Source organism: Rhinolophus sinicus, linkage group LG05 (assembly GCF_036562045.2).
Source record: "Rhinolophus sinicus isolate RSC01 linkage group LG05, ASM3656204v1, whole genome shotgun sequence".
Lineage (NCBI taxonomy): Eukaryota > Metazoa > Chordata > Mammalia > Chiroptera > Rhinolophidae > Rhinolophus > Rhinolophus sinicus.
In genome coordinates, this window is record NC_133755.1 from 176255254 (window position 1) to 176278528 (window position 23275).

At 39.4% G+C, this 23275-nt stretch overlaps 1 protein-coding gene across 6 annotated transcripts in view; it reads right to left on the reverse strand.

Moving 5' to 3' along the window:
• SERAC1 (serine active site containing 1) overlaps positions 1-23256 on the reverse strand; it is a 61400-nt gene extending 38144 nt beyond the window's left edge. The window contains exons 1-5 of one of the 6 annotated variants that reach the window (XM_019749382.2): positions 23117-23256; positions 7128-7219; positions 4502-4538; positions 2319-2455; positions 1017-1106 (exon numbers count right to left, since the gene is read on the reverse strand). In XM_019749382.2, the coding sequence (XP_019604941.2) occupies positions 1017-1106; positions 2319-2455; positions 4502-4538; positions 7128-7218 (355 nt within the window). In that variant the 5' untranslated portion in view covers position 7219; positions 23117-23256. Of the gene's footprint in view, positions 1-1016; positions 1107-2318; positions 2456-4501; positions 4539-7127; positions 7220-8366; positions 8605-14741; positions 15127-21854; positions 21984-23116 lie in introns of those variants that run through there. The other 5 variants (XM_074333755.1, XM_074333753.1, XM_074333754.1 and 2 more) reach the window with 5 other exon arrangements.
• Positions 23257-23275: the final 19 nt, after the last annotated feature.

Genomic DNA, 23275 nt, shown 5'->3' on the forward strand with positions numbered 1-23275 from the left:
CAACACTGTTATCCTCTCATTTAATGTGGTAATTTATAAATATTTCAAATCTGTAATAGAGTTAAATCTAATTCTTGGTATTGATACTGATGTTTATTCTCAGTTCTGTCATATTTACATTTATCATGCCTATTACCTATATGCTTTGTTTTATATACTATGTTGCTTTTACAATGTGGGTGTTGTTTTTTGCTTTTTCCCTAAAATACTTTGTTATAAAAAATATAAAACATAGGGAAGAATTAAAAGAATAATACATTAAGAGCCAAATGCCTACCACAGGTAGATGTGATAACTTGTTCTGCCATATTTGCTCAATCTATATGCATGTGTATTTTTTTCCAAACCACGTAAAAGGAAGTTGCAGACATAATGACATTCCTAGTTCATCCTGCATCTCCTAAGAATAAGCCTGTATTCTCCCATATGATCACAATGCCGTAATACCCAAAAACACTAACAAAAATTTTCCTAAATCATCTAAAATCCAGTCTAACTCCATATTCAAATTTCTACAACTGTCCCCAAAATATCTTTAGAACTGTGTTTTAAAACCAGGATTTGATTAAATCTCTTTAGTCTCTCTTAATTCTAGAAAGCTTTCCCACCTTTTCTTTTTCATGAAGTCAACTTTTTAAAGAGATCTGATTAGCTGTTTTACAGTTAGCTCCACACTGTAGAGTTGCCTGGTTGTGGAATCTACATTTTTGATGTAATATTCTCATTATAAGAAAGCCTGGGAGAGATTTTTCTAACAAATTTTAAATTTTGAAGAGGATACCTTTAGTCTCAATACTGATTTACAAATATCTAACAATACATCCACAAAGATGGAAGGCAGGAAACTGTCCACGGCAGTTAGCCCTTAAAATTAAACACAGCCCAAGAGAATGTTACTCCATTTTCCATAACTATAATAAATGTTAGTAACGTAAAATGAAAAAAAATCTCAAGAAGACCATCGAATAACTTTCAGATTACTGATAAGGATTCCCAGTTAAATAGTCGACACTTACCAGCAAACGGACCCCGCAATATCCTGGCTGATATTGCCAATACTTTTCTTACTGCTTTGTGAAGCTCTTTTCTCGCCTGGTAGGTGATTCCTAAAGTGATTGATTACAAATTTAAATAAAACCAAGTATATACTCTAAATGCTAAGTTACAATACTTCAAAGAGAAATGTAAACTAAACTCCAAGTTTTTCAAGAAGAAAATATAAAATAGCATGTTTTTATTGGCATTATCGAAGCAACTAAAACCATTATACGAATACAGAGCTCTAGATCCCAAAATAAAAGACTGCTCTCTAAGTCAGGGAAAAAGTAAAAAACGAAACAAAAATACTAACCAAAGCTAACAAAAATCCTCATATACAACACAGGATTAGCTACATAGAAGAAAACGTCCCTTAAAAATAGCCCTTCTCAGACTAAAATCTGGAGATATGAGTAGCTTACTGAGATTAAGCTTCACTATAACACAGGTAAATTATAAGCTATAAAAATCATCTGTGTAATTGAAATTGTTACCACCATCAAAGCATGTTGAAATATAGGAAGGTGAAATCACAATAAACCCGAACAGGACAGAGTGGTGACATACACAGCTCGTAGATGGGGAGCAGTAGAACCTGCCCCACTCAGGGATCACGGTTATTCTGACTGACAAGGTCCAGACAGACAGCTGGAAGTCAGGGGTGTGACTCACCAGACTGCCCCTGTCCTAATGAAAAGATACTCCTCTGCTCTAAAATTTCACGTTCACCAAGCAATCGTCTGATTACTCATTAGGTTTCCTTCCACATGACCTAACTATGGACAAGAGGAATGTTCTGACTAGAAAAGACAGGTTCTCCAGCCTTTGTAAGATTTTGTTTTTCCCTCTGTAAATAAGTAAGTTGGCATTCATACCTATGAATCCATCTCGTGAATTTAGTGTGCATGAAAAAAAAATCCCTGAAACCAGAACTATCTCTGAGCTAAGCGACAAAATCACGTTTTTATGCTTGCCAAATGGAGGGCCAACCTCCGAACAGACGGTCCCCACTATGGCGTGGAACTCCAAATTCAGACTACAACGCCTGGCTAGCCTTCACTTCATTTAGTTACAGGACAGCTGCAAACTTGAGTTAAATGTGGAAGTCCACAATTTGGTCTTCAATGAACTCTCTAGGAACTTGGTTCTCACACTGTTTGGTGATTATCTTAGAGTTAGCTGAACCTATCTTATGAATATTGTTTTAAATACTGACCTTTAAAATTCAATAACTAGCTTCCATTTTTAACAAAAATAGGGTTACGTTACCATAAACTTACCATGATTTTCTCTTTTATCTAAAGAAACTGTGTGTACATATATATATGACTTCATTTTTTCTTTTTCTACAACTTGAGTATCCAATGTCAGAGACTTTTTCAGAGCCCGGATCTCATATGTAAGAAATAATGAACCTCTTAAAAGAAACAAAAAAATCCATCATAAATATATGACCTAAATGTAGCCCAAGAGCCATTCTTTTATTAAGGTTTTATAGTGAACTTTACTTTTATGTTGGGAAACAATATACAGTAATGGGTTAATTTATTAACCCATTCTACCAGAGATGGGTGTATATATTATATTTGTATATGTATATGCAAAATACATGTATAAAGGTACATACACATTTCAGTTTAACAAATAATAACAGCTCCATTATCACATCCAGGCAAAACACAGAACTTTAACAGTCACCCCAGAAGCCCTGGTCCTGACCACTCTCTCATCTCCTTAGCGAACGATTATTCTGACTTATAATAATATCCTTGCTTTTCTTTGTAGTTCACCATCTACAAATACTTCCTTAAACAACAGAGCTTAGCGCTGTCTGCCTGTGAATGTCATAGGAATGGAATCACACTGTGTGGATGCTTTTGTTCAGCCCTGTGAGAGTCATCCTCATTATTACATGTATCTGGGGTCACGCATTGATATTTTCATATGGTTGTGATTCATCCATTGTATGAATATACCACAATTTATTAACCCATTCTACCAGAGATGGGTCTTTACAGAATTTCTAGTGTGAGTCTATTACAAACAATACTGTTAACACATCTCATACATCCCCACTGCACACATCCTTACGTTCTTCTAGGGGACATATCTAGTAGCAGAATTACAGACTTTCTTACAGCACATTCACCTTCACTAGGTAATGCTGTCTTTTCAAAAAGATTAGCCGATTTGTACTGCGGTTACCGGCATATGAAAGTTTCTCCTAAGAGTTATACTTAATATCCATTTTTAAATGTTACATACACGTACAATGCTGTTTGTTGTGTACCCCCAAAGGAAGGTTTTTTTCGCCTAATCAGACTGACCTGCACACTCCCAAATCCAGACACAAAGGCTGCATTCAGAGCTTCTGTCTAGATTCAGAGCTTAGAAATATTAGTTACACTAAACCTTCTCCTGAACTTCCTCCTAAAACAAAAGCTGGTTAGACAAAAAGGCCAGACAGTGGGCGGCCCAGCGGAGGAATAAGGAGAGAAGGCTCTAAAGAATCTTCTTCTCTCTTGGGAATCTATCTGAGCAGCCAAAAAAAGCAAATGTATTCAGTATTTTTATCATGCTTTCCATGAAAGACAAAATTCTTTACTAGAAATTGTGTGATTAATTTCCACTCTATTCCTGAGTATAATTGTAATATAAACAAAGAAAATGCATTACAGAGAAGAGTATTCATTTATCTTTTGCCTGGAATAAGTCAAGGGGAGAAATCATCTAAGTATATTTTTTGCCTTACCGTACAATATCATGGAGAAATGTCTGTATTTGGGTAAAATGCCAAATACTGTTTTATCATTTTAGCATCTAAGAGTTGATTTTATATTTATACTAGTGAAAAAGAGTATTATTAACAAAAACACTAGAGTAGTATTAGACATTCATTTAACATATATATCCCCCCTTAAAAACAAAAGGAAAGAAAAAAAATGAAAAATGAAGTTTTTAGAGAGTCACTTCATTCATTAAGCATGCGCCTATGAAACAGCATGAGCTGGGAGGTGTCTCTTGGTTTTCTAAGTCACTCTCAATTTCCTTTCATAAGAGCTTTATGGTGATTTAAAGGATTTGCAAAAATAATTTTGACTATAGTCAATCTTTACCTTCTTCACCCACTGGAGAACCTGCCAGGATTTTAGGCAAGTGAAAGCTACTTAGTGCATCCCTGCTCTGTACATGTCAGCTGCTCTCCTCGGAGCCACAGTGCCAGGTGGGCAGGGGGGCAGAATCCCCATCATGCACTTGGACCCGAGAAAACAATACTCAGAAGGTAAAGTAACTGGATCAATACAACACTGCGGTGTAGAACTAGTGATTAACCAGTGATGAATCTGCCTAATTGCAAAATCTATACCCTTTTCACTAACCGATGCTACCCGTAAATCACTTCCACTGGGATTTCAAATAGTAGTATAATGAAACCAATTAGTATTCCATAGTTGACACTTACCCTAAAATAAGGGATCCAGTAAACTTTATTATATTTCCTTCAAAAAGAAAAAAAGTCAGTGTGAAGAATTTCATTTTAAAACCGTGATAGGAAACAGGCAACACTGTAAGTCTCTATCTATATCACACATAATCAGGTCAGAAGTTATTGGTCTTTTTACGTAAATATAATCAGTTGCTATCAACACATGGCTTCCTATCCCTAGATACAAACAAATGAACCAACAAGCACTGGGCACAAAAACAGAACCTATATATGTCATGCTGCTCGTTCTCTTTTCATGCTCATTCTCCAATTGCTCCCCTTCTTGTTCTGCCATCCCCCTCCAAATCCGCAGAGACCCTACTTCCTGCTGGTAGGCCTACAATGCTTCCACTGAGTGTGACGTCCAGGGAGCTCATTGTCATCCTGACTCTTTTAGTTCACAACCAATTAAATAAAGGAATAGGGATAATTCTTCCTACCACTACTAAGACTATCTTGAGGGATTGTTTGTCAAGTGGGGACACAAAAGGACTCTTCCCAACGTAATTCTGTTATAATTACTTTTGGTGGCTAAGTACTATATGCAGATATCCCCTTTTTAAATATAGGTTATATTCTACATGCTTATTTGTAATTTTTTTGTTCAGAGCTTAAAAAACACTTTTTTTAATATTTAAAGCAACTCCTAGCGACAGACACAGCAGTCGCCTACCCAATACACAGAGCCCCTCAGTCCTTACTAACACAAGCGGATTGCTATCTAATCCCCAGGCCCCCGCCATGAGGGCTGGCTGCACAACAGAGCTGTAGCCAATCAGATTTCAATGGAAGTCGGACAGGGAGGGATCCCTCCCAAATAAAAAGACAAAGTCTCATTAGATGGCTTTTGGCTTTTCTGCCTTCTTGATGTCCAGGGATTCAGCAACCACCTGTGACCATGAGGACAGTGACGAGAATGGAGCAAGAAGACGAGAGGACTGCTGAACTGCAATTCCTGCCCTAAACTGTCTCTGTCTTGACTTCCTATCATGTAATAAGAAAAATGAAAACCTTACGAATTTAAGCCATGGCAGTCAAGTTTCTGTTAACATGCACTGAACACAATCTCAACTGATGTATTTCCCATGATGGTTCGGTACTACAGCCAGCCCACAAAAAATCTGTTACCTATAATTTGTTGGCTGTATAGAGGTAGCCCTTTGTTCAGAGCGTCTCCTTATGCTGCCAAGAACACAGGTCTCCTCCCTAATGAATAAGGAACTTGCCCCGATCGACTTTGCTACACATCAGGCAAGGGGATGAACATTCCTCCCAACCTCTAGGGCCTACTGGTTCCAGAGCAGGGAAGAGGGCAGTTCCAGGACCTCTGCAGGGACGAGATCAGAACCTGTGACACACAGATGCCTGACTGTGCAACTCCTCTGGGACGCGTTTCATTCTGAGATGGCTGCCTGGACTTCCTTGCCCCCACCCTCCCTCTGCAGGCCCCGAGACAGGCAGTTTACTTGCCTCTCTGCAGCTACCACCATTACTTTCTACTAGAATGTTTCTTTTTCACGGGACCCTGGAAACAGAACACAGTCTCACAGCCTTTTCTCCTACCCTAAAGTCAACTCATCACTCTTTGGAATTTGTTCTGCTAGAAATGAGGAAAAAAAGCTCCTTTCTTTGTCCCCACTCCTCTTTTTATACTTAAAATACAGAATCATAAAATTTTCTAGATGAAAAAGATCTATTGTAAAAATAGGTCTATTGCAAAGGTCAAAAGGAAGCTCCACAAGAACAGAGACTCTGTGTTATTCAATACACGCATACCTCATTTTACTGCACTGCACTTTATTGTGTTTTTTAATAAATTGACGGTTAAGACCCTCCACCAGAAAAGAGGTGACAACTTGCTGAAGGCTCAGGTAATGGTTAGCATCTTTTAGTAACAACATTTTTTAATTAAGGCATATACATTATTTTTTTAGACACTAACATAATACTGCACACTGAATAGACTACAGTGTAGTATAAACATAACTTTTATATGCACTGGGAAACCAAAAACTTCGTGACTTGCTTTATTGCAATAGTTGCTTTGTTGCAGTGGTCTGGCACGGAGCCGGCAGTATCTCTGAGGCATGCCTGTACTGAATCCTCAGTGCCTGGGACAATACTTGGCACACAGCAGATGATAAATAAATATTTGTCAAATGAATGAAAGATGACCTAGGCCAATCTTCTGATTTTACAAATAAAGACAGTTAGATTAGTGCTAGATCCTAAGCTCCCGCAAAGCAAGCACAACATCCTCCTGGCTCGCCACTGAATTCCCAGAAGTTAATACATGCCTGGTACCTTGTTTTGCAGGAACATAATAAATAGCCGCTGAATGAGAATGCTGTGATACTTAAACTGAGTTGAGAAGGAAGAACACTAATCTGACAGGAAGCATAGGGGAGGGAAAAGATCCCCAAGGAAAAGCAGTTATGCATGGCTCTGGGCCTACAAATTTGGGGTGGACCATTAGTATAGAAAAGACATACACAAATCTGAGATTTGTCATGGGTTAAATAAATGTTTGTGGACCACCCTATGAACTTGGAAACAGGGCACTGTTTCTCCAAGAAAATATTATTGTTTAAACTGTACTCACTGATATCTTTCCAGTATGTGTTGTTTTTTGGCGGAGGAGTTGAGGTTCCTAGTCTTCTGCAACACATGACACAATAAGCAGCCAGGGACATTCTGTATATTTAGAACAATTACAACAAATTAAATTCAGTGTCTAATTAAAAGCATTCCTTTCAATCATAAGAACATGTCACAATCACAGTGGACTGCCCATAGTTAGTTATTTTTCCAGACCAGGAAGAAAACTTTTCGATTAAAAAATATTTCTTCCTTAAAAACTTAAAGCTGACTCAAGAGAATATTTTGTTAGTACTTTGATTATTCTTCTTCAAACTGTGTCCAATTGTGAACAATTAGTAGGAAAACTGGAAAACAGATTATTAATCAGGCTATCAATCTAGGAATTTAAAACTTTGAATGTCTTTTTAAAAGTCTATACGCACATAGATGTTTATATTTACCTCTGATGACAAAAGGCCCTACAGAAATGAAAAGCAGCTCTGAATGGAAGATATACTTAGAACCCGTGGAAGGAGCTAGCTTTTTCTAGCTGCTTCAGAACAGTATCCAACATTGTTTAAAATCTCTGAAATGTGTTCACTGTTGGCATCCTATCAAAGGAGAACTGCTGATCCATTTCATCAGCTGAGTCAAGATGATCTAAAATGATGCAATGGTTCCTAGAGCAACTTACTATTCTAGAATCATATCAGATTCTCTTTGGGTGAGGTACTTTTTTCAGTTTCTTGAGGGACTCATGTGACAAGTGGTCCTTTGATTCAACATATAAAACACTTCTAGCAGCTTTATAGAGATTAGTGGGAAATTACTTGGTGTACATGTGTAAGAAATACGTTAGTGATAACACAAAAAGTTTTTAAATTTTTTTCTTGGAATTCCAGTAGACTAAGCAAACTAGTTTAGGCAACGGGTAAACTTGTAAAGGTCACTGTTTTAAAGGTCATTGTTTCTTATCTTCTCACTTGTTTAATGGGTTGCTGCTACTTCTCTATGAGACATTAAGGATAATGGTAAAAATTATAAAAAAACTGCAATGAAAACTACTTTGAGTTTGGGTATAGCTTTGTATTTCAGTTACTGTATGAAAATCTGACTAAAACACAAATGCAGAGCCATAAATAACCACTGCTTCTTTCAATCCTCACTCCTACTATAAAGCCGTCAACTGTAAGACAGCATACAAATATTCTTTACTGTTACTTCTCTGGCCAAAGAAAGTTCAGTGCTAACTTACACGTACCTTCCCGCAGCAGGGTCCTCCCCACGGAGTCCTGGACATAAATCGGGGTATACTGCAAAGTACCTTTCATCTCACTGCTTTCTGGATTTCCTCAGATGACATCCCAGGCCCTTGCAGCTTTCTCCAGATAAACTATAACTTTCAACTCTGAGTCTGATTACTTCCAGTTCCCCTGCTCCCCGGCCTCAACAAACCTTCCACTCCTTGCGTTTCCAGAACGAGCAGCCTGCCTGTGTCTGTACTTCCCTCCTGCCCAGCCTCCACTCCATGGTGCCTCACTCCATCCTCTCCGCCTGCTCCCTCCCCTCCCTAGGACCCTCCTCTTCCTACCACCCTGCAATCCTAACCTGACAGATGTGCCTTCTCCATTTCTGCACTTGGACAGCCAATATGGGGGCGGGGTAAGACAAATTGTGAGTGGGCTCTCAATCCTGTTTGCTGTCCCCTGTCAGTTCTCTTCTCATCCCCACAAGGACTACTCGGAGCAATCCACATACTTTGCCAAGCCTCCTGTCCTGCCTCCATCCCTCTCAAATGGTCTTGTCTCTTATTTCCCTCAGAAACTTGAACTCCCTCAACTTCTGCCCCCATGTCTACAAGCTGGGAGACATCCAGGTATGAAGGGCTTAACATTCAAATGGGGAGAGGCCCTTTAAAAAAACAAAACACAAAACCGCAAATAGCAGACTAGGTACTAAAGTGAAAGTTATTTATAATGAGCAAAGATATCACACAATAAACTACTAGAGTCTTAGAAATTTTGATACCTTTCTTCTGAGATTCTGTTAAGCAATCTGTCAGACATGCTTCTGTATAAATGCTTCAGGATTACAATGTTCCCTCCCTACCTATCTCGGACATTGCAACTCCCAGTAACTCCTAACACTCAAGGGGCCATGCAAGGAAGACACCCCAAAGCCTAAGCTTCCTGACTCCGCAGTAAATCTACCTTGGCCTACAAAGGTATATGTATCTGCATCGCCTTTTCCAGATTCCAAATGGACCTTTACTTCATTGTTCCTTCCTGGGTCTAAGAGGTCTCATCCCTTTCCCAAAAGGAAATGTACCATCTCTGTTCAAGATCTCATCTCTTCACTTCCATGCGGACCTTGAGTCATCATCTACTGCCTTTCTCGTCTTCATCTTCACACACTCCCTCTCTGTCAGCTCTTCTACTCCTCCCCCCTAAATATCCTCCCCCTAAATGTTCTCCCATCAAAACACAAAAAGAAAACAAAAAACAAACGATCCAAGCAGGCTCTAGCTTCTTCTCTCACTTCCCCTTAGAAGATTCTTTCCCTCCAGCACTGAGTGACACCTCTGTTGTTCAGTCCCCTTTCAGTCACCTTATTGCTTCATCTGAAGCATCTGACAACTCCCTCCTTCTCTAGCTACTATGCTCTGTCTTCCAGTTTTATTCTCACATTTCTGGCTACTCCATCCCACATTTAGTCAACAAACATTTATTGAGCACCTATGACCTGTCAGGGACAGAAACGTGAGATGTGAATAAGGCAACCCAAGCCCCTGCCCTTACTGAGCTTAAAGCTGGCTCAGCTGCCTTTGCCTGGCCCTTAAATATTAGTGTCCCACTGGGTTCCCATCTGTGGTCCCGTTTTTTTCTCATGCTATTCTCTCTGGCTGAGTAATTTTAGTGCTTTCCTCACACACATGAACACCTATAAGCTTATGATCCCCAAATCTCTAAGCCAGGTCTAAGCTTCAGAGGCATATATTCAACTGCCTCATGCACACTTCCATTTTGAAGCATTACAAACACCTAAAACCCAGACTGCCTAAAATCAAACCATCATACTCTTAAAACCAAACATCTCAAGTCCATTTATTATTAGACCGTCGTTTTCCCATTGATTAGAAGCGACTCCTCATATACCAAGGTCTGATCTAGCTAGGGCCCATTTCTGGACAGTTTTGTTCCATTGGTCTGTCTGTCTAAACCTGCATCTCTGATGTAACATGTTTTTAATTCCTACACTTTTAAAATAGGCCTTGACAGCTTTTAGAGGGAGCACCCCACCCCAGTTTATTTCAAGATTGTCTCGATTGGGATTTTGGAACTGAACTGCATTGACAGATTAATTTGGGGAGAACTGATAGTCCCTCCATTCATGAAAAGTGTATCTTCAAGTCTGCTTTTAGATCTTTTGTAATTTTCTTCACAAAGGTCATGCATGTTTTTTGTTTCCTCCTTTCATGGAAAATTTCAAATGTATAAAAATGCAGCCAATAAAATAAACCTCATCAGTCAACTTCAAAAATTTTCAACACATGGCCAATCCTGTTTCACCTATAGCTACTCTATCCAATTGGGTATCTGCATGAGAGACATTTCTTGTATTGGCACCACTAGTGCGAAATTATGCTAGTGGGACCGAGGAACTGAAACATTTATCTTACTTAATTTTAATAGCCACATATGACTGGTGGCTATGGTACTGAACGGTACAATCTATACTGTAACCCACATTTACTTCCCACCACCACCACCACCACCACGACCAGACTCCATTATTTTGAAGCAAATCCAAAATGTCATATCATTTAACTTGTAATTGGTTTAGTATGTATCTAAAATAAAAAAATTAAGCACCATTATGTCCAAAAAAATAAATAATTCCTTAGTATCATCAATCAACTATCCAATGAATGTTTCAATTATTTCATAAACTTTTGTGCTATTGGTTAGAATTAGGATCTAAACAAGGTCCACACATTGCATTGGGTTGATAAGTTGCCTCTTTTTTAGTCATTATTTCTATAGTTACTGGTTTATTCAGATTTTCTTTCTTCTTGAATTAGTTTTGATAATACCTGTTTTTCAAGAAAATGAGCATTTAAGTTTTCAAAATCATGAGCATAAAGTTGTTCATCACGCTATTCCTGTTTTGTTCTGTTTTTTAAAGTTTATTGGGGAGACAATTGTTAGTAAAGTTATATAGATTTCAGGTGTGCAATTCTGTATTACATCATCTATAAATCCCATTGTGTGTTCACCACCCAGAGTCAGTTCTTCCATCACCATATATTCGATCCCCCTTACCCTCATCTCCCACCCCCCACTCCCCGCCCCCGTTACCCTCTGGTAACCACTAAACTATTGTCTGTGTCTATGAGCTTTTGTTTCTCATTTGTTTGTCTTGTTCTTTTGTTGTTTTTGGTTTATATACCACATATCAGTGAAATCATATGGTTCTCTGCTTTTTTTGTCTGACTTATTTCGCTTAGCATTATACTCTCAAGACCCATCCATGTTGTCACAAATGTTCCTATATCATCTTTTCTTACCGCCGAATAGTATTCCATTGTGTATATATACCACAACTTCTTTATCCATTCATCTATCGAAGGACATTTTGGTTGTTTCCATGTCTTGGCCACCGTAAATAAAGCTGCAATGAACATTGAAGCACACGTGCTATTCCTGTTTTTTATCCCTAAAATTGTCTACCATTTTTTGTTCTTAGCATTGTTTATTTGTGCTTTTTTACTTTTGCACATCTTCTAGAGTTTATTAGTAGAAAAATTGTTTATTAATTTTTTATCATCTGTTGGCTTTGCCTATCATTTCTCTATCTACTTTTGTTTTTCATTTTTGCTCATTATTTTCTTGTTTCTTTTTTTGGGTTCACTCTGTCCTTTTCCTAACTTCTTCAACAATCCTTAACTAATATATTATAAGCATTTTTGTTCTTTCATACATTCATTTAGGACTATAAATTCCCATATAACTTTTGCTTCACCTAAATTTCACAAGTCCTAATTTTTCCACTGTGATTTCCTCTAATCCATGGGTTGTTTGGGATTGTTTTTGGTTTCCAAACAAAAAATGCCTAAAGATTACCTTTTTATTGTGCTCTGCAACATAGATTCTTTGGAATTGTGGAGACGTGCTTTGTTACCTGGTTGCAGCCAATATTTATAAATCTATCATAAAAACTTATTCTCCGTTATGGACAGAATTTAGTACATCCATTATATCAACCATGTTAATTGTATTGTTAAAAGTTCTTACAGGGATTGCTGGATGGCTCAGTTGGTTAGAGCACGAGCTCTGAACATCAGGATTGCTGGTTGGATTCCCACATGGGCCAGTGAGCTGCGCCCTCCACAGCTAGATTGAAGACAACAAGCTGCCGCTGAGCTGTCGGAGGGGCAGCCGGATGGCTCAGTTGGTTAGAATGTGAGCTCTCAACAACAAGGTTGCCAGTTCAACTCCCACATGGGATGGTGGGCTGCACCCCCTGCAACTAAAGATTGAAAACGGCGACTGGACTTGGAGCTGAGCTGCGCCCTACACAACTAGATTGAAGGACAACGACTTGGAGCTGATGGGCCCTGGAGAAACACACTGTTTCCCAATATTCCCCAATTTAAAAAAGAATTGGAAAAAAAAAAGTTCCTACAGCCTTACCAATTTTGTCTGCACCATCTACTAGTACCTGAGAGAGGCTTTTAAAATTTTCATACTCTCTTGTGCATTTATCAACTTCCCCCCATAGCTGTCCATTATTTCTTTAAATTATTTATTCATCCAACAAATACTTATCTGAATCCCTGTGAACCAGGAACTGTTGTAAGCACTGGAAATATAGCAGCGAACGTGAAAATTATGTCCCTGCCTTCATGGATCTCACCCTGTAAAGCAGAACTCTCTAATTACTGTGCTAAATGAATACTCCATTTTTTTTGTCATGTGAAAAGATATATTAGTGCATACAAATTCAAGATTATTCCAATCTTAGTACCCTGTTCTTTTTATCATCATATACAATCTTTCTTTGTCCCTATCAACATGTATTGCCTTAAGTTCTAGTTCACATATTAGTCTTTCCTTACCAGTTTTCTTTTAACAAGTATTCAATTATCACATTTTTCCCCATCATGCTTATAATCTTTGGTGTCGTGTATAGTTCATTTCAAAATCTGTCTTTTAATAGATGAGTTAAATCCTTTTACATTTATTGTATGTCGGATAGATCAAGTTTTCTTTATGACCCCTTAACTGGTTTAAAGTTATACCATCTATTTCTATTCATTTAGAAAATAACTACATTTCAAACCTGCTATTTAAATATAAATTTAAGCAATACCATTATCCTCCCAAATGAGAATGTTAAAATGCTTTAAATCCAATCTGACCTCTCCGATCTTCTTAGGCATTTTTGTCTAGTATTTTAATTCCAACACATGATTTTTAAACACCCTAAAAGATGTCATTTTAAAAGTAGTCCATCTATATATTTACCAATGTTTCTGCCTATTTCTTTCCTTACCACTGCTGCTTACATCTACGACTTCCTCGTGGGTTCAAATCATTCTGGAAGAAGGTAGATCTGTTGGTAGTTCTCTCATGAAGGCCTGAATGCAGCACCCTCAGTCTTAGCAAATCTGAAGATGTGACATTTCACCCTCTTTCTGAAAATAGCTGGTTTAGAATTCTAGATTAGCAGGTTTCCTTCAGCACATAATGGTACTCCCACTGATATTACATCGGATATTCCTTGTTGCTCCCGAGCAACCTGCTGTAAGTCTGCTCTGTAATCTTTGCAGGCAAAACAATAATCAAGAGGACAAGACTGTTCTCTACAGAACCTCGCTGCCCAGTTTCAAATCAGTTCCACCAATAACTTGTACTAATTAGGTCTTATTTTATGATGCGTAACATCCTGCGACCTGAGGACCCAGGAGACTAACCCTTCCAGGGTTAGCTAACTTCTACAGACTGCAAACAATGTGCTCTGGAGCACACCTTTCATATGCAAACTGACCCTACCTAGTCCCTACCGCCAAACACCACCTTCAGCTATCACATGCCCAGCCAAAGTGCCCCCAGCCCTACATCAACCCAGGGCCAGGTATGGGTAATGAGGGACCATCCCTACAGCCCAGAGCCTGCCAAAAATTATTCAAAACAGCCTAATCTAACTTGTTCAGCTTGCCAATCCTGTCTTGTCCATTCCCTCCCAAAAAATCGTAACAAAGGCTCTGACCCGAGATTTCCCCTCACTTCCTTCCACCTCCTGACCAACCGTGATGTTTCCCCACATGGCTCTGCAGAGTGTGACATGCCCCTCCTTTTGGGAACTACGTAGAAATAATAAACTCTTCTTTCAAGGCAGATGTCTCTGTGTATGTCATCTTACCATACATGAGTAAAACAAAATCCTGGACATATTTTAAAACACAACTAGACATGACTATAGGCTAGTTAAGCTCTGTGTCTCGCTTTCCTCATCTATAAAATGGCAATAATAGGACTACTATAAAGGGTCATCAATATTGTATGAGTTAACACATGTAAAGCACACAGAACAGTGCCTATTCCAGGTGAAGTGCTCGGTAAGTGTTACTTACCATTATCATTGATATTGCATTCCATCTGGCAGTTTCAAGATCTTCTCGTTGTTTCTGAAGTTCTTAAACTTCTCTCCTTTACGTCTGGGTATGGGTTTGTTTTTATGTATCCCACTCAGGATTTAGTGTGCTCCTTCAATCTTTGAACTTGTATCTTCCTCCAATTCTGCAATTTTCTTAATAATTACCACCTAGAACTCCATCTGTTTTGTTTTCTTTTAATCTTCTGGTATGAGTACTTCCTACTAGATATTTAGACTTATTCTATCCTCCAAATCTCAACTTTCTCCATATTTTCTTCCTTTTTCTGTCTCTCTGGTAGACATTATGGATTGTTTCCCTAAATCTATCTTCCAATTCACCAATCCTTTATTACGTGTTTCCCCAAAAATAAGACCTAGCCGGACAATCAGCTCTAATGCGCCTTTTGGAGCAAATATTAATGAGACTTGGGTCTTATTTTTCTATAAATAACAAAAAGTAAGTAAAATATTTTGATAGTAAAATAAGACCGGGTCTTATATTAATTTTTACTCCAAAAGACACATTAGAGCTGATTGTCCGGCTAGGTCTTATTTTTGGGGAAACACAGTAGCTGTAGTTAGCCTGCCATTCAATCCACTGAGTATTTCAATGACTTTTTTGATTTCTAAAATTTCACATCAGCTCACTTTCACACTCGTCTGCTCTTTTTAAAGGCTATTGTTTTTTGTCTTAAAGCACAGCAGATTGTGAAAACAATGGCCATAAGTTACTCACTTTCCTAGTTCCCTGTTCTCTGGCAGACCCCCCCCCCCCCCATACTGACTCTGAACTGGCCTTACAACTGACTTTGGCCGTCAAGACAATAGAAACACCAAAACTCATAGACACGGACAATAGTTTAATGGTTACCAGAGGGTAAGGGGAGAATGGGGTGGTAGATGTGGGTAAAGGGGATCAAATATGGTGATGGAAAGAGAACTGACTCTGGGTGGTTGAACACACAATGTGATATAGATGATGTATTACAGAACTGTACACCTGAAATTTATGTAACTTGACTAACAATTGTCACCCCAATAAACCTAAAAAAAGAAAGAAAAAGACAATAGAAACAGGATGCAAAGACACCTGAGAAGCACCTGCACACAGAGGGTTGTCTCTGCTGCCTTGGGAATCCTGTGACCATCGCATTGTGAAAATACCCAGCTCAATCTGCTGGATGACAAGAAAAATGCTGCCCGATACCCCCATTAGCCCAGCCACCAGCACCAACCAACAGCCAGCAGGCACGTGAGGCCATCCCAGACTAAGTAGCCCATCACTGACCCGACAGACCCTGTATTCAAACCTTAGACTTGTAAGCAATAATTACTGGTTCCTTTAGCTAACAGGCTTTCCTGTAGTTTATAATATTCCTTTATACTTTAAACATACTTAAAGTCTGTCTGTTGAACCACTATTTCTAATAATTAGGCCTGCTATCCTTCACAGATTGCTTATATGCTTTGTAATCTTTGAGAGCTCATCTTCAGTGGAAGTATTTCCTGTGGGAGTCCTCTGGGCTACAGCATAGTTTCAAATTTTCTCGGCCAAAGTGAAACAAGTATTACAAATTTATGGATTTTTCAACTTGGGTTCCCAGCATTCTGAAGACAATGTGAATTCAAACCCCACAACCAAATTTGGCATAGAATTAGAGTGGAGTTCCAATTTCTACTCTTTCATGCTCCTGGTAAAAGCAAGTTTCTGTGCCACTTCTAATGGAGGAGATGCTCTACTCCCTATTTCCTTGAAGGGTATGCCTTCAAGACAATCACCTTTAGGCTAAGCTGACTTTAACTCTAGAGGCATTTTATGTCCAAGTAATTAAGGTCTCTATCAGTTTCTGATAATCCTGTAACTTACTGCAACCTCTCCCAGTGCTATGACTGTCTTCTGAGTTTCCTCTTGTCTTCCTTCTCACAATTCCACGTTCTCATTACATTTTAACTAAAATTTTCATGTGTATAGAGGGAGCAGAGGGTGCTGCCTGGAGGCAAGTACACAGGGATAACATTTACCAAAATAGGGAAATACAAGAAGAGAAATGGATTTGAGGGAAAGGATGAATCCCCAATTTCAACATGCTGAGATTAAGGTTCTTGTACAATATTCATGGAAGATCTCCATAAAGCTAAGTGGGCTCAGCAGAGAGGCCTACGCTGTAGACATAGATTTGAGTCATCAGCATACAAGGTCTGAAGTTCGTGAACTCATCCTAGAAAAAGTGCCACACACCTCATTGCTGAGTATCACTATGGTCACCTTCCAAGTACTCCCCTTGGGAAGCTATGAATCAATGCCAGTACCTAGTCCACCCTTTAAAGCAATTTTGGAACTCTTTTTCTGGAATGGCCATCAGAGTTGTCGTCGTATTACCCTCGATGTCCTGAATGTCATCAAAATGTCTTCTTTCAATATTTCCTTTATCTTCGGATAAAGAAAGAAGTCATTGGGGGCCAGATCAGGTGAGTAGGGAGGGTGTTCCAATACAGTTATTTGTTTATTGGCTAAAAACTCCCTCACAGACAGTGCCGTGTGAGCTGGTGCATTGTAGTGATGCAGGAGCCATGAATTGTTGGCAAAAAGTTCAATTCGTCTAACTGTTTCACACAGCCTTTTCAGCACTTCCAAATAGCAAACTTGGTTAACTGTTTGTTCAGTTGGTACAAATTCATAATGAATAATCCCTCTGATATCAAAAAAAGGTTACTAACATCATTTCAACAAGTTCACGAACTTAATTGTCAGACCTCGTATACTATTTGTTGAAACCATGAACTTTGAGTGAAATTATGGAAGAATAGTATATAAAATAGTTTCTCAAAATGTCATCCTAGGATTATCTGCAGATTAAAATTCAGATTCCTAGGCACGAGTTTAGATTGAATTTCTCTGCTCTAAGTCTCACAGGGCTGACAGCAAGGTGTTAGCAGGGCTGCATTCCTTACTGAAAGCTATGGGAAGAACGCACCTCCAGGCTCCTTCAGGTTGTTGGCAGAATTCAGTTCCACGCAGCTGCAGAACTCAAGTCCTTGTTTCCTTGCCAGTTTTTGTCTGGGCACCGCCCTCGGCTCTCAGACACCTCCCTCTGATCTCTGAAGGCAGCTTCCTACATCTCAGAACCAGCAACAGCTTATCCTTCGCACACTGCCACAACTCTGATTTTTCTGCTTTCCTCTTCCACTTCTAATCCACGCGATTACATGAGGCTCTCCCTGATCATCTAAAATCACCTCCCTACCTGAAGATATATAACTTTAATTCCACTTGCAGAGTCCCTTTGCCATGTAAGGTGATACTCACAGGTTTCAGGGATTTGGGCACAGACATTTTTGGGGGGCCAATATTCTGCCTACCACAGGCCACTATGAGCATTCTAATACAAATCTTTTTGGAGACATATTTTCACTTCTCTGGGTAAATATCTAGGAGTGGGATTGCTGGGTCATATGGCAAATATATCTTTAACTTTATGACACTGCAAAATATTTTTCCAACATTACTGCAGCATTTTACACTGCGCCAGTACTGCAGGAGAAGGAGGTGTTCCACACCCTTGCCAATACGTGACGCTGTTGGCCTGTTTGATGCTAGCCATGTTAGTGGGTATATGGTAGGATCTCATTGTGGGGTTATTTTACAATTCTCGAAAAATTAACAACAATGTTGAACACTTTTATACTCATGCTAGTGATTTACATTTATTTTTGTGTGAAGTGTCTGTTCAAGTCTTTTGCCCATTTTTAAATTGAATTATTTTTTTAAATTAGTTATGAGTTCTTTATAAATTCTGGAAACAAATTCTTTATCACATATATGTACACATATACTGCAAATATCTTCTACTCTGTGACTTGCCTATTTATTTCCCTAAAGGTAGCTTTTGATGAGCAGTTTTAATTTTCATAACATCTCTTTTATGAAATTTTTGCTTTTATGGTTATTATATTGCTGTCTTAGAAATTGTTGCCTACTCAAAGACACAGACATTCTCCTGAGTTTCTCTAAAAGGCATTTTTGTTTCAACTTTTACATTTACCTCTATGATCCATCTCAAATTATTTTTTATGTATTGGGTGAGATAGGAGTTGAGGTGGGTTTTTTTTTTTCCCCCTTTGTGGCTACCCAATAGTTCCAGCATCATTTGGTGAAAAGACTTTCCTTTCTTCATTGAATTGCCTTTGTACCTTGGTCGAAAATCAAGTGGCTATATAAATACGGGGCTATTTCTGAACTGTGTTCCATTCCATTCATCTATCTGCCTATCCTTATATAAATATCAAACCATATTGATTATTGTAGTTTTATAATAAATCTTACAGCCAGGCAGTATAAATTCTCTGAATTTGTTCTTCCTTTTCAAGATTGACTATTCTAGGTTTTTGACACTTCCACGTAATTTTAAACTCAACTTGTAAATTTCTATTTTTATAAAGCCTTTGAAATAATTGTGATGGCATTAAGTCTGAAACATTAATTTTAAGTAGAGAACAGAGGAGAAATTATGAGAAGGAGACTAAGAAGGACACAGAAAATAAAAAGGAAGAGACTGAGTACCAAACGAAACAAACATTTAAAATTCCATGAAATTCAACAACAGGAAGCTCACTGGAGCCTTTTTAACGGTAGCTTCACTGCCCTGCTTGGCAAAGAAACCACACTGACAATAAACTTCCATTCTCCTCTTCATTCTTATTAATAAAACCCCTGAATGATAGCTGGGCACACAAAAAATGAATAAAGACTACATTGTCTATCTTTACCTCTAGTTAAGCATGGTCACTAAGACCTGGCTAATGGGTTGTAAGTGGATGTGTTATGTGCAACTTCTGAGAAGTGTCCTTGAAGAAGAGTATGTGCCTTTCTGCCACCTCCCCCTTCCCTCTTGCTGTAAGCAGGGGACAGCTGGCATTAAAGCAGCCATCTCCACCATGACGCAGCGTGCTAAGGATGGCAGAGCAGCAAGTCCCCGATGCCCATGGGGCTGCTTCCATACCAGCAGAGGCCTGCCTACCTATAGAATCATTTGCCTATTTAAGCCACTATCATCTGATATTTTCTGTGTAATTCAACTGAATCTAATCCTAACACATCACAGTTTTAACTATCTATATGCCTGTGGCCCCAAAGTTGTACCGCCAGCCACAATCTTTCCAGATCCATCTATCCAACAGCTACTGGAACATTTACACTTGGATATTCAACAGGCCTTTCAAACTTAACTGTCCGAAGCAGAATTCTGTATCTTTTTCTCCCCAAATTCTTTCTCCATTCATCTACCAAATAAATGGTAAGTAGTTTTTGATGATAAATGGTAAATGATTCATCTCATAGCTCAAGCAAAAAACCTAGATGTCGCCCTTGTTCCTTGTTTTCCTCTCACCGCCCCATCCAAACCATGCACAATACTTGTTTACTGCCACCAAAACATACCCCAAATCTATCTACTGTTCTCCACCTTCACTATTACCACCACTGTAGCTCAAGTCACCATCATCTCTCATTTGGAGAAACGCAATAGCATCCTCAATGGTGTTTTTTGTAACTTAAGAAATCCTTCCCAGAAACATGAAAAAGTTCTGGAGATAGCAGTGATAGCTATACAATAATAACATGAATCCCAGAGAACTGTATACCTAGAAGTGGCTAATATGATAATTTTATGCTGTGTATTTAACCACAATGAAACAAAAAAAGAAATATTTCCTAGGAACAATATAGCCTCCTGTATCTTTTCCTAAATAGTTTACAGATGTGTCTTTCACATCTAGGGCTTTAATCCACCTGCAAATGACTGTTGTGAATGGTATGAAGTAGGAATCTAATTTTGTCTTTATTCTATATGGACACCACATATCTCAGCATCATTACCGGACTCTTCTAGGATTTTCCCCTTGCTTTGTATACCAGTTAGTGGTATGCTAAGCTCCCCTAAGTATGCGGGTGTGTTTCTAGGCTCTCTATGCTGTTCCATGATTCTACTTTTCTATCCCTGAGCCAGTATCAGTAATTAAGACAGTAGTCTTAATTATTACGGTTTTATATTAAGTTTTGATATCTGGGAGAAAAAGACTTTATTTTTCTTCAAAACTGACTTAGCTATTCTTGGTCCTTTTCCTTTCCATACATATGTTAGGTTCAGCATGTCAAGTCCCATGAAAAATCATACAGCAATTTTAATCAGAATAGCACTCAATTTGTAGAACTGGGGAAAACTGACATCTTTATGATATCAAGTCTTCCCATCCATAAATACTATATATCTCTCCATTTACTTGGGTTTTCCTTTATGTTTCAATAGAGCATCGTAATTTTCTCCCTAAAGGACTACACAGCTTTAATTTATTTGTAGGTAACTTTAGTTTTGATACTGTTATGAATAATATCTTTTGTTAGTTTTAAAATTCCTAGTTAGTTATTGCTGGTGTATAGAAGTGAATTTTTTATTCAGAAATTTTCCCAAACTGACCCCTTTTTTCTTTTCTTTCAGTTTATTGAATAATCCCGCTTTTTCCCATAGATTTGTGATCTTTCCTTTACCTTATAAATTCGTGTGTATGTATGCATACATATGTACATACCGTGTTTCCCCGAAAATAAGACCTAGCCAGAAAATAAGCCCTTGCATGATTTTTCAGGATCACATGCCCCGAACATAAGCCCTAATGCATCTTTTGGAGCAAAAATTAATATAAGACCCGGTCTTACTTTCAGGGAAACACGGTACAAACACATATATGTCCTTCTCGTTTTCTTTCTGGCTATCTATTCGGTTCCAGTGCTACCATAGTCTTTAATGCTATCTGAAGCTTTGTAACGTATTTTGATAGCATTACTCCTCTATCTCAAACTTGACTTATTTATGTCAGTTTACTCTTCCTGATAAATATTATAATCATTTTGCCAGGAGATCTGGTTCCTCCCCAGAGTGGGCCAAAGTTATACAATTTGGAGGTTCTGGAGGCCATTGCTCACACTGTCTAACTAACGTAGCCCCTCCAATCACTCTATGACATCACCATCTGATAACTTCTTGTGAACTAATTTTAGTGTCTCTCTCCCCACCTTCTGTAATTAGTTGCTTACCATTATATTCCCAGGGTCTAGAACAGTGTCTGACACATAGTCTGTGCACAAAAAAGTTTGCTGAATACATGAATGGAGGTTTAAAATCCGGATAATTTGGAGAAATAGGAAGAAAAGCAGGTTTTCACGTGAGAGTGAAAGAGGAGAACTCCTAGTTCAGTTCGAGGAGTAGTTTAGAGCACTCACACGTCATTCATTAATGTGCAGGTGTTCCAGCCAGTGCCTGGAGCACAAGAGTGGAGGTTCAATGTGATGGAACTGATGAGACGGTCAAAGAGGAGAATGCATGCAACAAAGACAAAAGGCAAAGATACTTGGGAAGAGGCGGCCAGTTGGCTCGGTTTGTTAGAACACAGTGCTCATAACACTAACGTCACAGGTTCGATTCCCACATGGGCCAGTGGGCTGCACCCTCCACAACAAGATTGAAAACGACTTGACTTAGAGATGAGGGGTCCTGGAAAAGCACAGTTCCCCAATATTCCCCAATAAAAATTAAAAAAATAAAAATAAATGGTAATTATTACTTAAAAAAAAAAGATACTTGGGAAGACCTAGACTTAGGGGCAAATTAGAGAGAGAGCACCTCCGTGCAACAATATGGGAACCAACAGGAGGAAAAGATTTGAGGACTAGGAAAAGGGAAATAAATGGAAGAGCCGGGTTTGTAAATCATATGAACACAGGAAGTAAAAAGGAGCGTGAGCTCAACTGGGGAAGCACAATTTAACCTAAGGAACAGAAACATGGCCATCCTACCTCCACGGGTAAAAATAACTAAGAGTGTGGGACTACAGACCAGAATTTGGAAAAGGAATGAATTGTAGAACCTTCTGGGGTTTCTCACGTTAAAATGACCGTTGCCGGGTTTAGAAAGCTATTAGCATTCAATCCATTCAACCTCCACTGTCAGAGCCAGAAGCCGAGTCCGGAAGGTTCCAATTTGAATGAGACTTGTTTCGTCCTGCTTGTTACCACTCCGTGACTACCGCGCCCGGGCTGAAGGTGCCGGCACGTGCTCTGTGGGCCTCAGAAAGGAACCACAGAAGGGCGACGACCAGAGAAGAGCAGGGCTGCGGAGGCTCGGAGACAGGCCCTCACCACCCGCGGAGGGTCGGCGGGTCAGTCGGGGTCCGCGCGTCCTCGCGGGGGCGCCCCGGCCATTCCCCAGCCGCGCCCCGACGCCGCCCTCCCAGCTCTCCTCTTTGCCCTGCTTGGCTGACGCTCTCGCCCGCCCCCACGAGCAGGCCTCCCCTTCCTACCTGCCAGCGCGTGGTCTTGGGCTGCTCCCAGCCGCTCACCGCGGACCTGGTCAGCGGAGAGCCCACCTTCCTCCCCAGCGCCCAGCCCGCGCCCTCCACCCCGCGGCGGGCGGCATGTGACCCCGCCCCCAGAGCGCCGCGACCGCTGCCCTCGGCCCA